The sequence below is a fragment of the Bombus affinis genome, chromosome 2, assembly GCF_024516045.1.
Source record: "Bombus affinis isolate iyBomAffi1 chromosome 2, iyBomAffi1.2, whole genome shotgun sequence".
Taxonomy (NCBI): domain Eukaryota; kingdom Metazoa; phylum Arthropoda; class Insecta; order Hymenoptera; family Apidae; genus Bombus; species Bombus affinis.
In genome coordinates, this window is record NC_066345.1 from 12,330,791 (window position 1) to 12,351,986 (window position 21,196).

Consider the following 21,196-nt stretch of genomic DNA (forward strand, 5'->3'; position numbering starts at 1 on the left):
ATTGCAAATATTAACAAGCTTTGCCGAATAATTTCAAATGAAATTTGGTCACGATGAAGGTGTTGGTAAAACAGTGGCGTTGAAAAGATGATAAAAAATTGTGATTATCGGGTAGAAATGCTTTCGTAAGAGCCGCATATCAACTGGAGGGATCGTGGTATTTATCGAACTGCCGAGAAATGGGAGGAATTCGTCAAGAAGATAATCCGTAAAATAATGATCTCTGGTGGCTCTGCTGGTACCTTCTGTCCGGTACGGTCAATTTAATGCACCTCGTTTCTCTTCGGTAACGAGGTGTTCATAAGATGACCAACTAATAAACCACGAATAGTCCTGAACTTCAAAAATAAAGAATTAAAATCGAAATGATTCTCCAACGTCGTTGAATCTATATGCAACTTTATAAACGTTAAAGACGAGAAGAAAGATCGGAGAAAAGATTTCTCTCGAATAGAAAATGCTGGAGGGAATGCTCGAAAAGTCGGGGCGAATGATCATTGGCGGGATAATCGGGCACGGTGGAGGTCCATCAGCGGATTCGACGAGTCTGCCGAACGTCCAATATCCAGGAGATCGACCATAAAAAAAGGAGTCGAGGCTGGCGCGGGCGTTAAAAATATTCAAGATCGTTTGTCAGGCTGAATTACAGCCCCGCTCGGGCCCGCCATCACCCCCATTCCCTTTAGATCTCGGGCTAACGGGGTAACGGGATTCTGCGGAACGCGTTGCGCAACGTGGAGAGAGGGCAGAAGAGGAAAGAGTCGACGAGGACGGCTACGACGACGACGACGACGATCCCGGGCACATGTGTCGAACCTGAAATATGTAGGCGTGGTCTGGATGGGACTAGCAGACGCGTCCCGACGACCGAATATGTTCACCCCGTTCGTACGCTCCACCCCCGTCTAACCCTGGGAACGTTGCCATTGGCCGGTGCCACCCTCGTTGCGCCTCCACCTGCCACGCCGAGCTACCCTCCGCGGGATTCTACCCCTAAATACTGGGGATGCGCGGCCGGTTCCCTCATTTTAACGTGGTCCGCCGATGCACGTTGTACCCTTATCCTTGTTCTCTGTGTTTCTTCTTCGGTGTTACTGCGATCGGATCGCTCATCTGTGCCGGTGTTATCACCGACGCTTGTGATTAACCTCATGTTTGTTATCCGATGGAAGGAAACTGTGTGAACTGATGTCTTAGACCAAGGAGGATTGACACCCGAAGGGGGTGTGCAGCGTGGCTGATACACGGTGATTGCCGGAAGAGGAATTCTCTGTTGGACGCGTGGTCCGGTAAGTTTAGTTTTGTATGCTTGAAACAAAGTAATTAAGTAGTCTTTCGTTTCTCCACGAAATTTGTAGTTTTTAGATAATTACTTTGTTACTACACTTAATTTCGTGTACTTAATTGCTTTGTAATTTCTACGTGAAAGTCTTTGTTATTCGCGCTATCAATCGTTTAGAAGATATTGTCAATTCTCACCGACGTTCGATTACACGTCTCCACTCGTTCAAACGCATCTACGAAATCGCTTGTCTATTTTCATTGACCCAGTTTCCCTCAGTTTGAGCATGGTCGTAACACCTGGTGTTCGAGTATAGAGGCGCGAGTCTCATCCATCATTTCCGTGGAACTTGGTAAATTGACCATCGGCCGTCATTGTCACAGGTCGATCATCCGGAGCGAGCAGGATGACAATGGAAGATCGTACGAGTGGCATCGACCGTGCCGCCCCCGCGACGTCTACGACGGCTACGTCGGGGTTGACGTCGTCCAGTCCTCCGTCTATCAGCGACGTCACCTCCGACGCTTCGTATCCTCTTCAGCGTGCTAGCAAGCGTTCCTTCGACGTGGCGTTCCTCGTCGCGCCTGACGAGAACCTTGCTCGTCGGCAGAGCGAGAAAATGAGGATGGTGTCGAGCAGGAAGGATCGTATTCGCGAAGAAATATCAACGGAAAACATCTTGGACTCGGACAGACTGCCGCAGAATCTCACGATCAAGAACTACGACAACGACACCGGTGGTTCTGATAGGAGGAGGATGATGCAGTGCACGGAGAACTCTTTAAGTCCTCCGTATATATCTCCGAGAACGCTGACTCCGACGTTACCAGGTTTGTCACCTGATACCGACACTCGGAGGTACGTCTCTGGCACCCGTCTACAGAAATCACCCAGTCCACCTGCGTTTGCTACTCATCAGTCGATGTTAACCACTTGCCCGGATGCGGTGGAGCCAAACCTGACTTGCAATAAGGTTTATGATACAGTTATACCCTGTCCGACCGACAGACATGGAGAATCTCGAAGCGCGTTTACGAAGGTGAATCTGACAGCACAAAGGAACGGTTTCAACGACGATGGACAGACTTCGCCAAGATCCTCCATATCGCCAGACGATCGTACCGGATACCAGAGCAGCGTCAGTCCACCAGTGGTACCACTGACAGCTACTACCGGATACAAGTACGCGCCGTTTCCCACGAAAATGTCTTATCCTTTCCTAGTCAGTCCCGAGAGCAGTCAACCTGGTCTACTGGAGAATTTGAAGATACCCCAGATTGCCCAACCACCCAAAGTACCCAGTCCAAAGATACCCAGCTTCCGACCGGATCTACCACCAGTTTATCCGAATTTGTCATACAATCCGATCTCCGTATTTCCACCGATGGCGGATGCGTTGACTAGACCGAGATTTCTGGCGACGGCCGCTGGGGTGGCTGGTCTTCTGCCCTCGTCGTTCGCCGCGTTGACTCTGCCCGCGCAAAATGTTTGCGCCAAGTGCAATCTATCATTTCGGATGACCTCCGACCTGGTGTACCACATGAGATCACATCATAAGAACGAAAACTCCGGCGAAGCTGCCAGAAGGCGAAGGGAGGAGAAACTAAGGTGCCCTGTCTGCGACGAGAGCTTTAGGGAAAGGCACCATCTGACTAGGCACATGACCGCGCATCAGGATAAGGAGAGCGACGCGATCGTGGATCAGGTCGAAGTGAAGAGACGAGCCACTACTGTTCACAGCAAGTGACGACGGAAATCGTCGACAGAAGACACGATATTGACCAGTGGCTATTCGTTTGAAAATTAAGATTGTTTCTTTTACGAAGGGGAGGATATGGAGTTTAAATTTTAAGGACTTTGAGAACTTGGAAGGAGAAGTGAGAGAATTTGTTTCAGGGATGTTATTTTTTATTGTTATTTTATTATAAGACTCGATTAATCTGTTTTTAATTTGATCATTCATCTATGAGAATTGAAATTCGATCGGACGAAGATAAATGCTCTTCCAGTTTTTTAAGATATCATCTCCTAACATACGTAGCTCGATACACAGGATCACTTATTCTACCACAAACTCCTCGTTAACCAAATATTCACGAGATTTTTGCACTTGTCCATTTTAACTGAAGTATTTCACGAGATTAATCGATTACGACATTTTACATGGTATACGTGTATGATAACGAACTAATCGCTAGAAGCTTTACCGATTAACTTAAGAGATCTTACCTTTGCGAGATAAGGTGATATTCCCTCTTTAGTCAATATTAGGTAGGAGAAATTTGTAAATATCGCGATTAATGGTCGATTGATCGGAATTTATCCTAGTTCTAAGGGTATGATAGATCGCTCGAGTATTGCTTGAATCCCAATTATTTTCTTTTACGTCATCACAATTTTCGCGATTTAAAATATTGTCAATATTTTTTTCCAGCTGGAAAAACTGAACGTTTTGATTCACGTTGGCTGGTAGGCAGGTGTGTCGAGGGGGTTAGAGCACAGGTGGGGCAGAGAGCGTGCTCTGGCGGGGACAGAACGCGACGTAAGCCGCGTTCATTTGTGTGTCGGGGGTGGCGCGGCAATAAATAGATCGTAAACCGTACCCCGGCTAACACACAAACCGGCGGAGCGCGCATAATGGTAGGAAACAATGAATGCCGTAATCGGAAACAGTGCCGGTTTGTTATCTGCCATTTACACTCCATTTAACTTCAAACAGTGAATCGGCTGGCGCGCATTCGCGTTTTAAATACACGCGACCTCCGTAGCTATCCCCGGCTCCACCCCCGCCGCGCCTCCCCCGCCCCTATGATCCCCTCCTGCTCGACGTACGGCTTAACATAGGGTTAACCTGCCGCTCGGAGTGGCTTAATATTGCCCGGAATTGCTTGACTTATCGCCACTTCCATTCCTGGCTTAATGTTTGCTTATTTCGTCGCTCTGCTGAATCGTGATTCGCTCACCTGTGTATTTCTGTTATGTTTCCCCCTTTTGGTTCTTCCTATCGAGCACATTGATAATTAAGAATTTATCAAAAGCATCGGAACAGAGGTGAAATAAAATAAGGAAACAGATGGGATTCGAGCCAATACAAACGAATAAATCTTTTTAAGGATAAGAATGATAAAAAGCTACAGTATTCTGTACAGCAATAATTGCCGTAGTGTGTATATATATTCGATCTAGAAGATTTTTTTTCAATTTTAATGAAAAAAAAAAAAAATTGAGAGTGTTCTTTCCTCGATCGCTAAAGGAGACGTTAATACCGTAAAGGCGACTCATGGAATAGTCTCCGTGGAAGTTCGACGTTATCAAATAACGATTCTATATCGGATCCACGGATTTCTTAGAATATTGCGGCCCATACGACGTTGTTCTAGATATATGTGTACGATGTAAGTCCGATGTAAATGATTCTTCATACAGGTGTAAAATTATCATCGACGTTCTGTTTTGTTTGATAAGAATTATTTATTACGACGTGTCACGTTGTATCGGTTCAATGTAAATATCACTCTGTACATAAGCACTGTATGTATTCGGAATCGTTGTTAATGAATAAAAAGAATATCCGTGAAGAGAACTCTGCGAATGTTAAACCTTATCCACTTCTTCGTTTCGTCTCTTCTCCATCTTATAAATTCTATGGTTTCGTAGCAGAAGTTTAACGTTATTCTACACCGTGTTTCCTTAGTTGTCCTTAATTCCTCATGGTAATAACTCTCTCATTCGGGAAAGGTATCAAAGTTACTTTTTTTAATTCGTTTCTCTTTTGTACGATTGTCCCTGCACCGCCAAAAAGCCGATTACACGGCAATAGATTAATTTTTAACCACTTGAAATCTCTCCCTACTCGGATACTTTCGAACGTCGTTGTATCGATCGTTGTTTCCTAAGAAACCTTACTCGTATAACGTTTGTTAGAAACGATCGTAAAAATTACAATTACAAAGCAGGATACTGACAAATATTCCAGCGAAAGTGACTTGCGCAAATATCGACTTGTTGAATCGAACATCCACGCTAGAAAACTCCCTGAAGACTATTCAGGGAGGTATCAGCCTCTCGAGAGAAAAACCACAGAGAAATCCCCTAAACGGGTAACGTTAAGCCCGTCGAAACCGCAGCCAATACGACAAACAATCTCTTACCGCCCTCGTTTCGGCTTAACTTCGCCCCTTAACCCCCTACCCCGAGAATAAGTGTACTTACCCTCTGCCCGAGGTCCATAAAGATAAATAACACGAAGCAACCCACGGGCTCCAGGAACAGTCATATCCCTTATAAAACTAGGAAGAACCCCCTCGGAAATTCCCATCATCCTCTTTCCACCGTGGCCTGCTCCTGTCTTCCATTTAACGAGCAAATCCGTCCCCGACGCTTCCGTTTCTTCCACGCTTTCGTCTTATTATCGTCGCCCTTCCATCTCTACGGACTCGATGCCGAATTCGAGGAATCGTTCTCTTAGAGTCACGAAACGTTGACGAAAGTATCAATCGACGACCGCAACGATTCAATAAAAACGAATCGCGGTATGGAGGTGGAAGTGGATTTGAAAGAGATCCTGACCATTATGTTCGGTGGTTCGATTTAAAAGGAGCATCGCAGCCATTCATCCCTCTTGGTTCCGATCAGACAATCGGTCTTCCCACCCTTGTTAGCGATACTTCACCGTGGAGAATCGCGCGCATGCTTGTTCTGTCAGTGAAATAATGACAATGTCATAGCTCCGGGCTGATTTGCCACGGCGCCCTTGCCACGTGGGCGACGATTGGACGCGGATATGCTAATATGGCGTCCGTTCCAAGACATTAACTTCTCGGTTTGCCGATTCTCGCCAGACGAGTCACGTCTTCGACGCGAGACTACATACGCTACGTCGATCATTCGATATCTTCGCTTCTGTGTTCCCATGAGCGGATCGAGCAAGACGTGACTCACCCTTACATATTCCATCTTCCATTGCATTCGTTAAGAAACGAGACTTGCTTTAAAGATTTGAATCTTTATATAAGATACCGTAATCGAAGAAGCACTTTATTTTTGTAAAAAGGTATACGGCTGAAAGTCAGAGTTTATACGAGTGCTGGTAGAAAGATGGGTCCCAATGCCGTCGGTCACCCCGATTCCCAATTAGCCACGGTGTTTCGTCGCGATTATGTAACTTGACTGCGAACACGCAGCTTACATCGGTCTCACGATGATCCCCGTTTTGGCGTATCGATCTCAATCAGACGTTGCTAAACGATTTTCACAACGCCACTTTTCTAGCACATATGCTTCGTTTCGCCTCTAAGCTTTTTCACACGCCATACCAGAAGCAATTACGATAGAAATACATATATCCGCTTGTAGTATAAAATACGGAAACACGTCAAATTTATCGAATTTCTCAACCACGAGAATAAACACACGTCCAGCATATCGCCGGTATCGTTGAATCCTTCTGTCCTGTCGCGGAAGACGGTAAATCCGCGGTGAAAGGACAGCCGCCGAATTCGAAGCGGATACTGCGCACCGCTCGCGCATAGTTTGCGGCTCGACAAAGAGCTGTCTGGGAAAAAAGCAGACCGCAGCGGTGTCGTGCGGTGGAGGCCGAAATAGAAAGGACCGGCCAGGCGGGCAATAATTCGAAACAAAATGTCAAGCGGCCACCATTGTCGAGTGCGGTGGTGCGGTAGGCGCCAACTAGCGCCGACGAGAAAATATCGCCGACAGTAAATCAAGGTGTAGAAGAGGATTCACCACCTTCTCCCATCCCCTGGCTCACACGCTCTCTTCCCTCCTGTCCCTTCCACCCTCGCAGGCCTGTTTCATCCCTCTGCGGATGGTCCAGCCGCACGATCGCGCCCTCACCAGCTTCCGTTCCTTGTCACTGTGTGCTTCGTGCGCCGCGGTGTTTCGTGTTGACGTTCAAGGTTACACGTTTGGATAGGCGTTTGAGCATTGATAAAGTTCAGAAGGTACTTTTTTGTGAATTCTGAAGAAGAACATCTTTTTTCCAATTAACATGGTTAAAAAAGGTGGACGATTTTTTGTGATATCGAAGCATATGAGAGAAAGAGAGAGAGAGAGAGAGAATGGTTATACGGTGGAAAAAAGATTTTCCATCCTGCTTAAATATGTCCGACCGCAAAGCAATAAAATATCTTTATCTTACTCGTGCCATTACTCCCTTGATTCAGTGGGGTTCAATTTACATTCCTATCGGGGCTTCGGAAAGATAAGTCCATTTAAATAAATTAGTAATGCTATCTCTTGGTCGGCGGCCCGGGGTGGCGTTTAATAATATTTTATCAATTTTCGCGGCGATTCGTTACGCGGTGACGCCGTTCACCATTGTTCCGACGTACAATTGCTCGAGTTTTAAACTTTACGCCTCGATGAATCATCTTTCGCGAACCGATTTGCCGCGTGATAAGTTGCTGAAAAAGTTCTCCTCTGCCTCAAAAAACATTTCGTGGATCGATGAATCGCTAGGTAGCGGAACAATTTGTAGTTCTTACATTTACACTTATATTTCTGGCTTTTAAAGGAAAATTCGTAGGAAAAGAATTGTAACGTATCGGCCCTTTTTATTATTTTGGCTTATTACCGAGTAGCGTAAAACAGCGGGTGAGAATTTTGAAAATAGATCTGTTCTGTTCGTCGTTTGTGCAGAGTTGTCGTTTCCCCTTTGTGGCTGGCGTGTAGGTAGGACAATATAATGGGGCATAACAACGGCGTTAACACGCACTGGCCGACCCCGGACGCGACCCGGGACCCTCGCCGGGTGAATTACACCTCTGATAATTACTAGAAATTAATGTTCGAGCCTTACACCGGTCATTGTGAACCGAGTCGTTTAACCAACCCTTGTTTACTTACTTTTACGCTTTTAATCGCGATACCTGTATCACTTACCGAGATTTTTTTCATCCTCTCTACCAATCGCTTTATCTTGAAAGGAGTTAAACGGAATATTTCATACGTGGCCTATCCAATTATCACCGAATCACGATTGCATCTGCTACAAAATCAGTAAGAAGACAGGGCATAGGAAAGGAGGGAGATGGGCGAGAAGCAGAGGGCAAGAAAAGACGACGGGGTTCGTAAAATTGAAAAATTAAAATCGGCGCCGACAACGGCGCGGATCCGCGGCCGATATAGAGGGCGGGCCACCCGATGGGATGTATTAAAGCTGCGGCAAGGGCCACACCAGCAGATAGGTTAATGTGAATTTATTGCGATCGAGATATCGCGTCGGCCAGAAAGCAGAGACGCGTGCTACGCGCGCCGTCGTACCGATAGCTATTGTGCACCCGCTTTCAAATCGTTCCTAGTAAAGGTCCAGACCGCGATCAAGGGGACCCGTCGCTGTTTTAAACCAACCACCCATTTTCCTGGGGTCGAGCTCCTTATCTGAACGCATCTGGGACTGCCACGCGTACAGCTTCTTCTCTGGTTAAATGAATTGCGAGCGATACCGTGATTCCTTGATCGCCGGACGATTCTTCTAGAATTCCGAAGGCAGAGCATCATCTCTACCCTTGCATTGTACTAATTTTCTCTACGATCAGAGACCTTGACTCTTACTTATAGGGCTCCGCTTATTCTATCCATTCGAAAGTATCAATTGGAGATCGTAAAATTTTATTCGCTAAATCCCATCGAATTAACAGTCCTTTTAACCTTCGAACGACGATCGTCATGTAGATATTTCACGTTTATTTCTGACTAAATTACATGTACGAATTATTATTCTATGAAACTATACGAACGATTTCATTTCTTAAATTAATTTCGTTATGATATCGGGATGGAAAGTTTTCTCTCTCTGCTTAATTGTTGTAAATTAAAATATTTGTCGCTTGTCACGACAGTATTCTTGCTCCGCTGGAGGATCGTTATCCCTCTTAGCAATACTATATGTTGTTTTTTTATGAAGAATCTGGTGGATCAATCGAGGGAGGCAGGCTGCTCCGATCAGGCCGGTCTCGAGATAGCTTCTGGTGCGAGGCTGTCCTCCACGGCGCGGCCCCGCGCGTCTTCTTCGAGCCTCTCCGCCGGATAGTCCCTGTGATCGTATATCACATTACTTTAATTCATATGGTAATCGCGCGCGGCGCAGTGACTACGCGGCTCCGGCGAAAACTTTCGGAACAATGCGAGGGACAATGCGAGGGGTGCGTGGGAGGGAGTGGGGAGGGGGTGGTGCACGGGGGATGTAGAGGTAGTGCGGAGGAGAGGACACCGTCGCTCGCAGAGGGGATGGAACAACGCCAGGGTGAAAGGAGGGTAGAGGCACTGGAAATGGTGGAGTTGGACGAGAACGGTGCGAATGCGATATTGAATTCGCCCCTGGCGACGTGCCTGTTATCGACAATGTCCGACCGCTGGACCGGAAGCCATTTGCTCGCTCTGTGACGAAATTTATGAAAGTTTCGCGGACCTCTCGCGGTATAATTGGGAAGGCTGCCGCATGTGTGGCAGCGCGAAGGTGGACTGGTCGACCTGTGCTTTGCACCGTCCTGAACATGTTTGTTTCACTCGAGCGCTGCTGCCCGATTCCGTTGCGGAAACGGAAGAAGCGACCCGCCCCCTGAGTATTTTCTGTCGCGTTGACGTCACTTTGACTGTTAGAGAGAATTTGACACGGGAGCTACAACAGTGTGTAGGAATATTCTATTCTGTGCATCGTGGAACAGCCACATTGTCTTTGATAATAAATATAGAAGGATATAAAATAAGATTCGCAAAATTTGGTCAGGATTCAGATTGGGAAAAGGAACGAAGCTTGGCTGATGGATTAAAAGGATTGTTGTTTCGATTCTGTTGGCAGTCGCCCCGGTGTCGGGTTCCGATAGAAATGAAATTCCCATTTCGCGATGAAAACCGCGGCTCAATCCGCGACGAATCCATATGCCGAGGAGCGCGCCATCCAATCTGAAAGTGGCCGGTTAAAGCGAACAGCTTATGCACCATACGTTTCGGGCGCATGTTCGCGCCCACGTTCGTGATTTTGTCCAGAAGCAACGAAAACCGCCGATGGAAATGAATGCCGCGTTGCTCTGGCCCAGATCCCGTTTCCGATTTTCCCTTTTCGCGCTCCATTTTCGTTCTTCGAGAATACTTTCGCGTATGGATGCGAAATGATGAAAAGTGGAGTGATCGAAGTTTCATTCGAACTGTACAGAGCTTATGTCAGATCTGTTTCTATTGAAATTGAAACCAGAAAGCTATGTTATTTACATTGAGTGACGATTAATTCAAGCAAAGCTCTCTCTCTCTCTCTCTCTCTCTTTCTTTCTCTTTCTCTTTCTCTGACGATCATCAAAAGTATGACAAAATCTGCAAAATTTCAGCATCCAGATTTCGGTTGAAGCGTCTGATGGAAATTGGCCGGTTGGCCATATGCGTCGATTCTCTAGTTGTGCGCGCAGAAAAGCTGGATGGGCGTCGAGGAGGTGGCGAAGCGGCAGGGTTCGGGGTGGTGGGCCGCATTACAAATTTAATCTTACAAATGGATCCGAAAACTTGGAAACAATGGAATATATGAAATGCGGCCGCGTATATCATGTCGCTAGACACGGGGTGGTTCCAGCGGCAATATTGTCAGGGCCGATCCATATTCTCCGCGAGCGTGCAGGGGGATGGGGCCCGGCTAGATCCAGAGGACGGGGGAATATCGAAGGAAGGGTGGAAAGAAAGGCAAAACACGCTGTTGGCAAGACAAGAAGTCGCGAGACACGCATGGTTCCTGTCGCGTTCCAACCAGCACGTGTGGCCCCTAGATTCTGGCTTCACATAGGTACGGAGTTATCGAGCACGCTGAGGTCGAGATACGTCGTAAAGAATTTATAACCGACTCTCTGAAAACGATTTCTCATCGATGATACTTCCTTTCCATTCCTTAAACTTTGCAGAACAGTCGGTTCCAGTTGTAGTATTGCTTCCGACTTCTTCGTTGTTTCTCTTGGGAGTTGATTAACAAATATCAGCACTTGCAACGAAACTGATGAATTTTTAGAACAAAGCTATTTCGTAGGAAAATGGGAGGGAACGATGGACGATCCATTCCCGCGATTCGATCAAAGAATTTGTGGAGGCAAGGCACGTGTAAGCAAGCGTTTGTGGAGAGGATAAAAGAGAGGGGAGAAAGCTCGTAGGTTCGAGGCAGAGTCTACCCGGCTAGATTAGCATAAATATGGCGTCTTAGAACGGGGCAGTTTGTCATCGTTAGCAAAGCACACGCTTCCTGGGACTTGTCGAGTCACACTCCTCTGAATCGTCGTGGCCGCTTCTATTCCGCACGGGGTACCGACAAACGTTCCACAGGAAGGAAACCACCGATGTAGGTTGTTGGATACACGACGAGCGACCGTGCGAGTTAGCTAGTCGGGATTGTATCCACCCGCCACCCTCTAGAACTCGTTTTTGCCCCTTTCCTGACCTTGCTAGTCGGAGACAGGTACTTCGGTAGCCGAACTTCCCGAACGCAGATTTCGCACTGGCTAAAGGATAACGTGATTTAGATCTCGTTCCAGGTGCTAGTTGGAGTTAAATTGCCTCCGTTCTACGCGCAGTCACGCTAGGAAAGGACACTGTAGGGATAATGTAGTCACTTTCGATGTCCAAACCTTTAGTTGTAACTTTCGTCGAACTTTCCTCGCAACTTTAAAATTTAAAATCTGTATATCACAGAAAAATGGCGTTCCTCATAGAAAGCAAAAGATGCGAATATCTTCCAGAACAGTTTTCTTCAAGATACGAGATGAATTGGCTTTTTATCGCAATTTCATAAAAGCATCGATCTATCAGTCTGAAATAGAAAGCTCGCGCAACTTTGCCGATTCATTCGATCGGCTCGCGTTATTACGATCTCGCCCTAGTATCGTCACCAATCTGCTAAAACGCATCGCCATACTTCATAAACACCCCTGCATGCCCGCAAGACGTATTAGCCTCGAGATGCCACGGCGAACGGGAGTGACATTACTTTTCTATTAGAACGATTGGACGAAAGGAAGAATCGATATCCGCGCCCATGGTTTCCGTTCGCTTTCTATCCCCCTGAAATCTATTCTACCGCCCTTGAAGATCTTATTGCATCATAGCGAAAAATGTCCACTTCCCGAAGATTTTCTAATTTAAAAGTTCCACAGACATCTATGTTTTCTTTGCAATCAATCAACAACTTCTGACAAATTCTTAGGACAGATTCGCGGATGACTTTTAGTCTTCTTCGAACCCCCGACTGCCGTACTCGAGGGAGCGTTTACCGCGGATAATTCATATTTATGACTGAACGCTTTATCAACCCCACTTGCCTCGTATACATTTAATTGAGACGTCCGTGTCGGAAGCAATAGGGTGCGAACCCTGTTGTCTCAGGGGATCGGGAACACAATGGCTCTACCACTCGATGGACGTTCGCTTCGTTTCTCTGGACTGTCGTTGACCGTCGTTAACGATCTGCATGGATTTCCTAGATATTCGAGTGCGTGTCCGGTCCGATCATTCTTGCTCGTCGCGCGATTCGTCGCGACTGATTCGTGGCCAATCGCTGACCATCGTCGTTCTTATTGAGTCACTGCAGAAATCGAGTTACGCGGTTCCTCTATACTCTATCCGATAAACCTTTATTGAAAATTTGCGTTGACTTTTATATTTCACATATTTATAGAAATCGCATAACATTTAGAATTCTCTATACCGTTTTGATTCTTCCACCTCGAATACTGCTCGCCTATCTGGAATCTCCACCCCCGGACGTATGCTGGTTTCATTGAGAATTTGTTTCCTGCAAAATCGGTAAGCCTATTCAGATAACATGCTATAACTATGATCCGTTCTTAATATCCCGTGGATTTTTTACATTGGAATAACGTAGGTTCGTAGCTGACGTTACATTTGTCTAGAGAACTGTAAATAGATACATAGACTGCCCAGATCCTCCTGTTTTTTAAGAGGTTTCAGAAAGATTCCATTATTCTACACATCCCTGAACAGGTTCTGACTAACTATGCCTTCGGCAGCTCTATCAAGCGTATCTGCAAACATGCCAAATCACTTGTCCATTTATCCGATTTCTTCTGTGAATTGCTCATGTTTAAGAAACATGTCAGTAACTCGTCTTTATTCTCGCACCATACGTCATTTCCTATTAATTGTTAATTACTTGTTCATTTATATCGATCTTTTTCTGTACCAAAGGATTATTAGTATTATTATTTACGAGTTTCTAAGATATCTATCGTTTCAATAAATATTTATTTAAGTTTGGTGTAAATTGTAGCAAATCGTAGTTGAGATTTTGAGTATACCTAGTGTTACGTCAGGCTACTCTTTACCTAGACCAGGCCATGGACCGTGGGCAGAATGGCAATCAGATGTCTTCGCCTCTTTATGGCTCACTCTCAATAATCCCAAGTAACCTCCATAAATCCTAGAAATTTCCTATCTACTAGCCTACAGACCAAACAGATATTCTTTCACCGAACGGTTTCTAGATTTTAGAATAGAATTTAGATCTTATGTCTTCTACGCATTGACAACGGGAAGTTGGGTTTTCCTACTGGTCATATTACCTCAAAGACAGTTAGCATCCTTCCTCATCCACCAACATAGCAATTAGCCAATTACCAACGAAGTCTATGTCCCTCACTCTCTTTAACGAAACTTGTCCTAAACGAATCAGATCATCTCATGTCCTTAGATCCACCCATTCCAAGCTTTCCTCCGCCACAACGCCGTCACCAAACGGCACTTTCATTTTCCATCTTTCATACAGTCAACATATCTTTGATCGGGCACACCCTTAGATCAGTCACATACGTAACTCATACATACGCACCAGCGTAACTATCTTCTCTACAAAGTTGTTGGAATAAAGCATTAATTCATACTCGTTATACCAGTGTCATAGTCAATTTAACCACCTCTATTATCCTAACCGAAATAGGGGATCGATCATTTCGTGGTGTCGATTATCTAATCGTAACGGGAATTTACGACTCCCGTTGGCGTGCTCCTTCGCGATCGCGTCTCCCCGCGAGTGGTCGAAACACCTAGACATATTATCGCATTTTTCGATGACATTCTTTGTTCTAAGATCCAAAGACATCCTGAAGCGAACAAATTACAAATAAATCGGCCATCAACGATGAAGAAATCAGTAGGTTCGGCGAGTTCTCCACGAAGAAAGAGGTGGATTTACGAGCTGCTCCCAGAGCGAACGATTACGCGCTCGTAAAGAAGCTCGTAAGTGGAATCGTTCCCGTGGCGCGTTCTCACGATCAGTCCGAGCGATCGTCATCGAAGGCGCGCAGGGCCTTTTAGCGATTGCACCCATGTATCTGGCCCGTCGATTGAGTTATCGCGCGATAGCCCCGACGCCACCGGCCAAGTAATTGAACCAAAAGTTTCTCGCCACCGGTTACCGATCCTCTTTCTATCCTTTCTCTTCCTCCCTTTCTTTCCTTCGAACGATGCGACGCGAGGAATACGAGCAAAGAGGAGGAAGAAGAACAGACAGAGAGGAAGAAAAAGAAGAAAACGAAATTGGAAAGTGTCCGCGGGAAGTTGCCGACGCCCGGCCACTATTATTATTATCGGTCGACACAGGCCGATCCCCCCGCGATCGGCTTTTAATCTTCAATCGTCGATCGGCCTATTAGGCGGGAACAGGCGAATGGCCCGTAATTGAAACTCTGTTATCGCGGCCTTCTACGTGATTGCATCGGTAGCGCGAGGCCGAATCATTCGCGTTTATCTGCCGGCAAGAAGTTCTCGCGCGATCTCGCGGCTCGTCGATGAGATCGCTCGCCAAACCGTGTCTTTTTAGCCGACACCCACCCTTCCAAGAAGAAACTTAATGAAATCGGAGCTACGGATATCGCTCGATCTTGTTCGTCCACAACGTACCGCTGAACGAACGTTCCGTCGTATCTGCATCGTAAATTAATCTCCTCTCGTGGAATATGTTAATAGCGATCGTACGAGGATGGTTCGCTATCGAATAAGAAAACAGGTAACAGGCTGATGAAAATTTTTAAATATCGTCGATCGATGTTACGAGGAGATGCTAGAGGCTTGGGATTTTTTTCTAGAGGGAGAAGATAATTGATTTCTCTTTTTTACGATCCGACGACGGCTCGATGGACAAACAAAAGCTTTCGACTATCGATCCTTTCTCGTGGTCCTGCTTCCATACTTTTCGTCCTGCGATCCCAGAGGGTCCGCTCCGGATCCATAAGTATTTTCTCAGATTGAAAAGCTTTCGGCATGAAATATGGGTCAGAGATATGGGCGCAACCCTTCTACGGTTTTAATGGAATTAGTATTTAATACTGGTGGGTGTTGGGGGCGCGAGAGGGGCCGGCCGAAAAGGGGGAAAAAACTAAGTGGTTCTGTCCTGTTAGGAGCAGTCTCCCGTTTACCGGTATTGCCTTTGCAGAAAATTTACTACTCGTTAGAGGCCTCGAATTAAAAGGCCGTCGCGCAAGAGCACGGATAACGTCCGGAAGAAAAAATACTGCCCCCCGCGATTCCATTTGTGCCGTCTATGGACCTTGGAAGGGACGGTGGCTTGCTGAAGAAATAGAGGCGGTTCCCAGTGAAAAACAAGCAACGAATCGAACGTAATACGTCACTGACGATTACGAAGCAAATGGCAACAGGATATCCTCAAATATTTCCGAGATTCGTATCGGTCTGGCTTGCACCATGTGATTAAACTGTAGATTAAACTATTAAGCAGCAGTACCGATTGCTTCTGTTGTACCTAGTGTTGCATGTGGAATTTCACTTCTTTAAATTAATCTGACAAACATTAATTTTGCCTCGGAATCAGATTGATTCAAGTCCATGATTGTATTTTTTTACTACTAACTTTCGGTTAAAAGTTTATAATCGTCTGAGCTCTTACAGAAAATTGCCAGCCTTTAAGATACTCCAAATATTGATCGATTAAGTTACGTACGACCTTTGCCTTTGATTTATGTTCAATGAATATTTCTCGTTCGCAGGAAATTAGCAATATCAGACATTCCCGACAAACTAAAGCGACGCGTCCCGTTCGCCAAAGGGACTTCCATATTGAAGGGAAGAAAGCGTCGCAAACATCGACGAGCTAGCGCAAAACCTCGAACAGCGATTTTAACACGAACACTTCTGCTTGGTGGGTTCGGTCAATAAGCGCAATAAACTCATTCCGCGGTTTACTGCGAATCGCTTTACAGCCGTCTCGGTTACGACGTCACCTATTCCGCTTCTCTGACCCTTCACCACTTTGCTCTATTCCCTCCACCTCTCTTCCTTTCTCTGTCCTTCGTACATTTCACCCTTCGATCGTTCCATCGTTTTCTTTGTCGTTGAAAGTCCAAGCGGAACGGGGAGAGGAACTAGTTACCGAAACTGCGCTAGTTTAAATTACGAGCAGCGGCGCCTTCGCGATTTATTTTTGGGGGCTGCCACCCCCTCGGTAACCCCCGCGGGCATATATCCGTAAAACTATACCGAGTGACACTGTCTACTTTATTTCACGAGCCTCGTTTCGCCATTCCCGTCGTCCCTCTTTCGCCACTTTGTTCTTGCAAGTTTCTTTCTACGCGAAACTCTCAATGTTAACGGGGTGAAAAGCAGGAAAGTTCGCGACCGTTTTGAAGACGCTGAGATATTGCCCGCTCATCGGTCGACGATGATATAAAATGCTCGTCGCGGACCGGGACGTGGACTACTGTTTTATATCGTTATCGGGGCCAACAGAAGACTGGGCCGTGATTTCGTGCCACCAAATTTTCACTGCTCTCTGGGAAAAAGATTTAAAGCGGCGTTTCCGTTTCACGGCGATAACTCGACGCTGGTGTTTGCGAGCTCGTCGTAGTTCCTCGAAGCTTTCTTGAATGGAAGCACTTGCCGGCCAGCCTTCTTCGCTCGCTCGAACTTTGTGTAGCAACATTCGTAGCTCGCACGAAATCTTGTCGCTATGTATCTTGCAAAAACTGTATCGTTCATTTCCTCTCTCCTTTTTTTTAGGGTCTTCCATTATAAAAGTTCATCAATTTTGTCTATACGTATCTACGTTCTAGTCGCCTAAAAATCTCAGGCGTTAAATTCTCTGTTAATTCCGTAGCCGTGCAAGTTAGCTCGATCGAGGCGATTCATTGGGAATTTTCGGAGGAAAAAAGTGGAAAGCACGGGATCGGTAGCTAGGTCTCGTCCCTCCTATCAATCTCGTCCGTTCGTTCCCTCTCGCTCTCGGACATTTACATGGCAATAGCTGATGTACCTACACACCGGGCCGGGTTGTTCCCCGAGGCCAGAATTGAAACCACCTCATTACCAGCCGTTGGTTGGGGGTTGCGTGGAAGGGGTTTGCCAGGAAGGGGGGCGGGCGAGGCTGCTGCCGCCGGAGAATCCGTTTTGCGAATATTGGAGGTAATGTCGCGAGCGGTTTTATACAACACCCGTTCCGCCTTTTTCAGGCACCCCTCACCACCACCATCCGCCCCCCCCCGCCAGCAGACTTATTTCAGCCCGTATTACGGCCGGTCTGATGAAAAATGGAAATAGCTATCCTTCGGTACTCCCGTCGACGCTCTTTTATATTTTAACACTGGACAAGAATTCTTGTTTCGCGACGAAAACGCGATACAACGTGTAATCACGACGAACTTTGTCATTTTCTAAGCACTTAATTATTAACACGAACGGTCGAGCCGATTATTTACCAAGGTATTTTTACGGCGCGGCGAAAGCTCGTTTCGTAGGGACCAGGAATAACAGAACAGGTTCGGTCGAAGGCATAGGTGCGCGGAGAATAGAGTTTCCGAGCAGATGACACGTTCGCCAGGGCGGAGATAAGGGAACGACTCTCGTAACACGAGTACGAAGATGCCCGCATTACGAAACACGAAGCGGCAGTCGCCTTTACGACGCCGCGATACGGCTAAACGGGGTTGGATCACGCCCCGCGCATAACAACACCAATCCCTTCCGTGGCTCGGCCATGGAACGCGGCAACTTTACAAGTTTAATTAAACGTTTGCCGTAACAACGCCACGAAAGGTTGGCGAAGAAAGCGCGCCCGGATCTTCCAGTCTTAACGGCGATGTCTCGATAACACCCCCTCAACCGCAACTGCTTCTTGCTCTCGAAATTCTGTTTAAAGTTCGATCTCGAAAAGAGACTCGGGAGACCTTGCTGTTTAGAAATCGAGGGACAAGTCGCCTCGTGTCTTTTCTACCATTTAATTACTATTCCCCCAGTTCGTACGAAAATGCAACACGTAATCGATTTCTCTCGGGCGCCAAACTCGGCGAGAACGTTCGAAAGTTTCCCAGTTTGAAAGCGGACGCAACTAAGAGTTCTGCGAGTACACGGAAGCGAGAAGTTTCGCCACGATCGGTTTCAGGAACTTCACTCCGCTTCCGTTCGCCGAAAAGGAATGGACTCGCCGTGTCGGGGGCATATTGGTAATCTCGAGCGCGGAGAATATTTCTGCCAACGTTTCCATCTACCCGCGAGCACCGACCAACCCCCTGGGTCCGCTCTATCGCAGTCAAGATGGCCGACTCTATACGGTACACTACGATTTCCATTTCCATATAAACTTACCGGCGTTCTAGATCTTAGCTTTTACTCGGTGCGACGCGACGCGGCGTATTTTCTCTCGGAAACGATGGGACATTTTTTTAACTTACTCCTCGAAACCAACGTTCTGACCAACAATACGATACTTGAGACGTAGTACGATTTTATATAACAATGTCGCACTCCTGTAATATCTTATTCCTCGTAAATCTTTGAATATAGGATATATAAAAGATGATCGAGTGATGTCTGTTTCATGGAGACAAGAATTAGGAATTTCTGGTGACAACGTTCTGTACTTTAGTAAAAATGAATAAAAAAAAAAAAAAGAAAAAAAAAAAGCTCACGTGCTTTCCTTTTTTATGAAACGAGTCAGAATCGTCGCGTTGTAACGTTACGAATATATCTTCCGGGGTGAATCTTCAAGACGTTTCGGGGGCGGTCAAGATGGCGTCCCGGTGTACAGTGTGCTCTACCTTATATTAGCATATAAACTCATAGCCCCCAGCAAAGGCCACTTGCGCTTTGATTTATGTACTAAATATGCCTTACTCGCAAACCAAGCACCGTTGAAGCTCCCTGGAAGAGCAACACAGCTTCTCGTTGCCGAGTTCCCGCTGCTGAATTCTTGCAAGCATCCCCTTTTGTTTCATCTCCGGTACACCGAGTTTCCGTTCTCTATATTTACCTCTTTTTCCTCGATTTTCCGAACCGCAACGATTCTATGCGAAAATTTTTACACGAAACGACTATTTTCTTTCCCATGCTCGTTCTTTCGATTATTTTGATACTTCTTTTTTCACAAGAAAAATTTCCAAGCATTGGTATGAGAACTTGGAACGGAAGAAATCTGGTAGAGTACGATGCCACAGGTTTTCGAGCAAAGCATTTTAAGCGACGTTCTTCGAGTAAAAACACCGCGTGACAGGAGCGTGGCACGGGGCAGCGAATCGCTCGTACGCTACGATAAGTATGGTAATACGTTAGAATTAAAAGTCCGGTTAAGCCGGTAATAATTCAAGATCCGCGGGTGTATCAAGGCGAATAAGCATAAATGAATAATTGCGCGATAGATAATTTAACGTGCACGCTGCACGTCGGCCGACGTGGCGCGCGATCCGCTCGCGTTTGTTATCCGCCGACTCTCGACGTTCCTTTAATTTCTCCGATATTTATCCCACGAAACCACGCGGAAAACCATGTACCGGCGAGTAAAAAGAGCGTTCCTTATCTTTGGAACAAAACGTCGAAGTGATTGGAACCGTGTTCTCCGCGTCGATCCGGTCTTCCACGCTGCGAAGGTTTTTCGTTCCTCGAACGGGAATGCAAATCACGAAGATCGATCGCCCGTAGCTGTAATTCTTCCTTCAGCATTTGTATTTCATTGCAGGCGGTCTATCGCGGTTGACGATATTTGACTTTTATTAAATTCGACGAGATTATTTGTTTCGCCCCGTCTATTCCAGGGAAACTGTTAAATATTTTTCCTTGTCACCGTTCCGACTCTCTTTACATTGTAAAGGTATCGATTCTGTAAAGCATTATTATGTATTGCATCGTTTATATTGTCATTTCGAGAACTTCCATTGACTCCGTGGTGCGGGCAAAATTATGTGACCTGTCAGCTTTTCACCGGTGAACACTGGAAGATGTAAATCCAAGAGCGCAAGAACCATTCGACGATTCTATATACTTTGTCTCCTCTTGATTCCGGATTATCTTTGGTAAAACATCATCGAGAAGCATTCCGTGGCTAAGATTTTGGCCGACGGCGGCCCCGCTCGACGGAGTAACCTAGTTTGCGAAGTCGTTTATGCATATCACGCAATTTTCTTACGGTTTCGGCCGTGTTAAAATATGTATGGAATCGAGTTAAGCCGGCGCGGCGTGCAGTCCGGCGGCGGGTACAGGAAGCCGCGGAAGCTGTTACCGAGCCATTTGCATGGCATCACGGCGATTTCGTTAAAACAACCCCTCCGTTCTCTCTCTCTTTCTCTGTCCCTCGGTCTCGTGGTGTCTAGCCGTGCCCCTCTCTCCTGCTCGGCAACTCGATTTACCGAGCGCAATCTAAATACACGGTGTTCCATTACGCTGCAACCGCGGTGCCCTGTCGCGGGATATTTCGTCGAATGTTGAAATTGATGTCGCCGCGTTTTCGTGTTTCGTTTGTTGGAAGCGTGTCGTCCCAGCGAATAATCGCCGTGTTTTGTAATGTCAATCTCGAGCTTGAATTTGAATTTCACGGGAATATTCTGGCGGTCGATATCGGAAAATTTGCAAGTGAACAAACCGGAGGGAGGGGGTGAAATTTGTCAGCAAATTTCAAAATGAATTGACAGA

General features: G+C 46.3%; 1 protein-coding gene and 1 long non-coding RNA gene across 3 annotated transcripts in view; one reads left to right on the forward strand and one right to left on the reverse strand.

The window, feature by feature from the left end:
• Positions 1 to 423: 423 nt before the first annotated feature.
• On the forward strand, positions 424 to 4,865 carry LOC126925038 (uncharacterized). Its single transcript, XM_050740175.1, has 2 exons — positions 424 to 1,289; positions 1,666 to 4,865. Exon 2 carries the CDS (start codon positions 1,689 to 1,691, stop codon positions 3,027 to 3,029), a length of 1,341 nt encoding a protein of 446 aa, XP_050596132.1. The 5' UTR covers positions 424 to 1,289; positions 1,666 to 1,688; the 3' UTR covers positions 3,030 to 4,865.
• A 4,071-nt stretch (positions 4,866 to 8,936) lies between these two features.
• LOC126925192 (uncharacterized) overlaps positions 8,937 to 21,196 on the reverse strand; it is a 130,532-nt gene continuing 118,272 nt past the window's right edge. For both annotated transcript variants that reach the window (XR_007713836.1, XR_007713835.1), the window contains one exon: positions 8,937 to 9,338. This is a non-coding gene — a long non-coding RNA (uncharacterized LOC126925192). The remainder of the gene's footprint in view (positions 9,339 to 21,196) is intronic.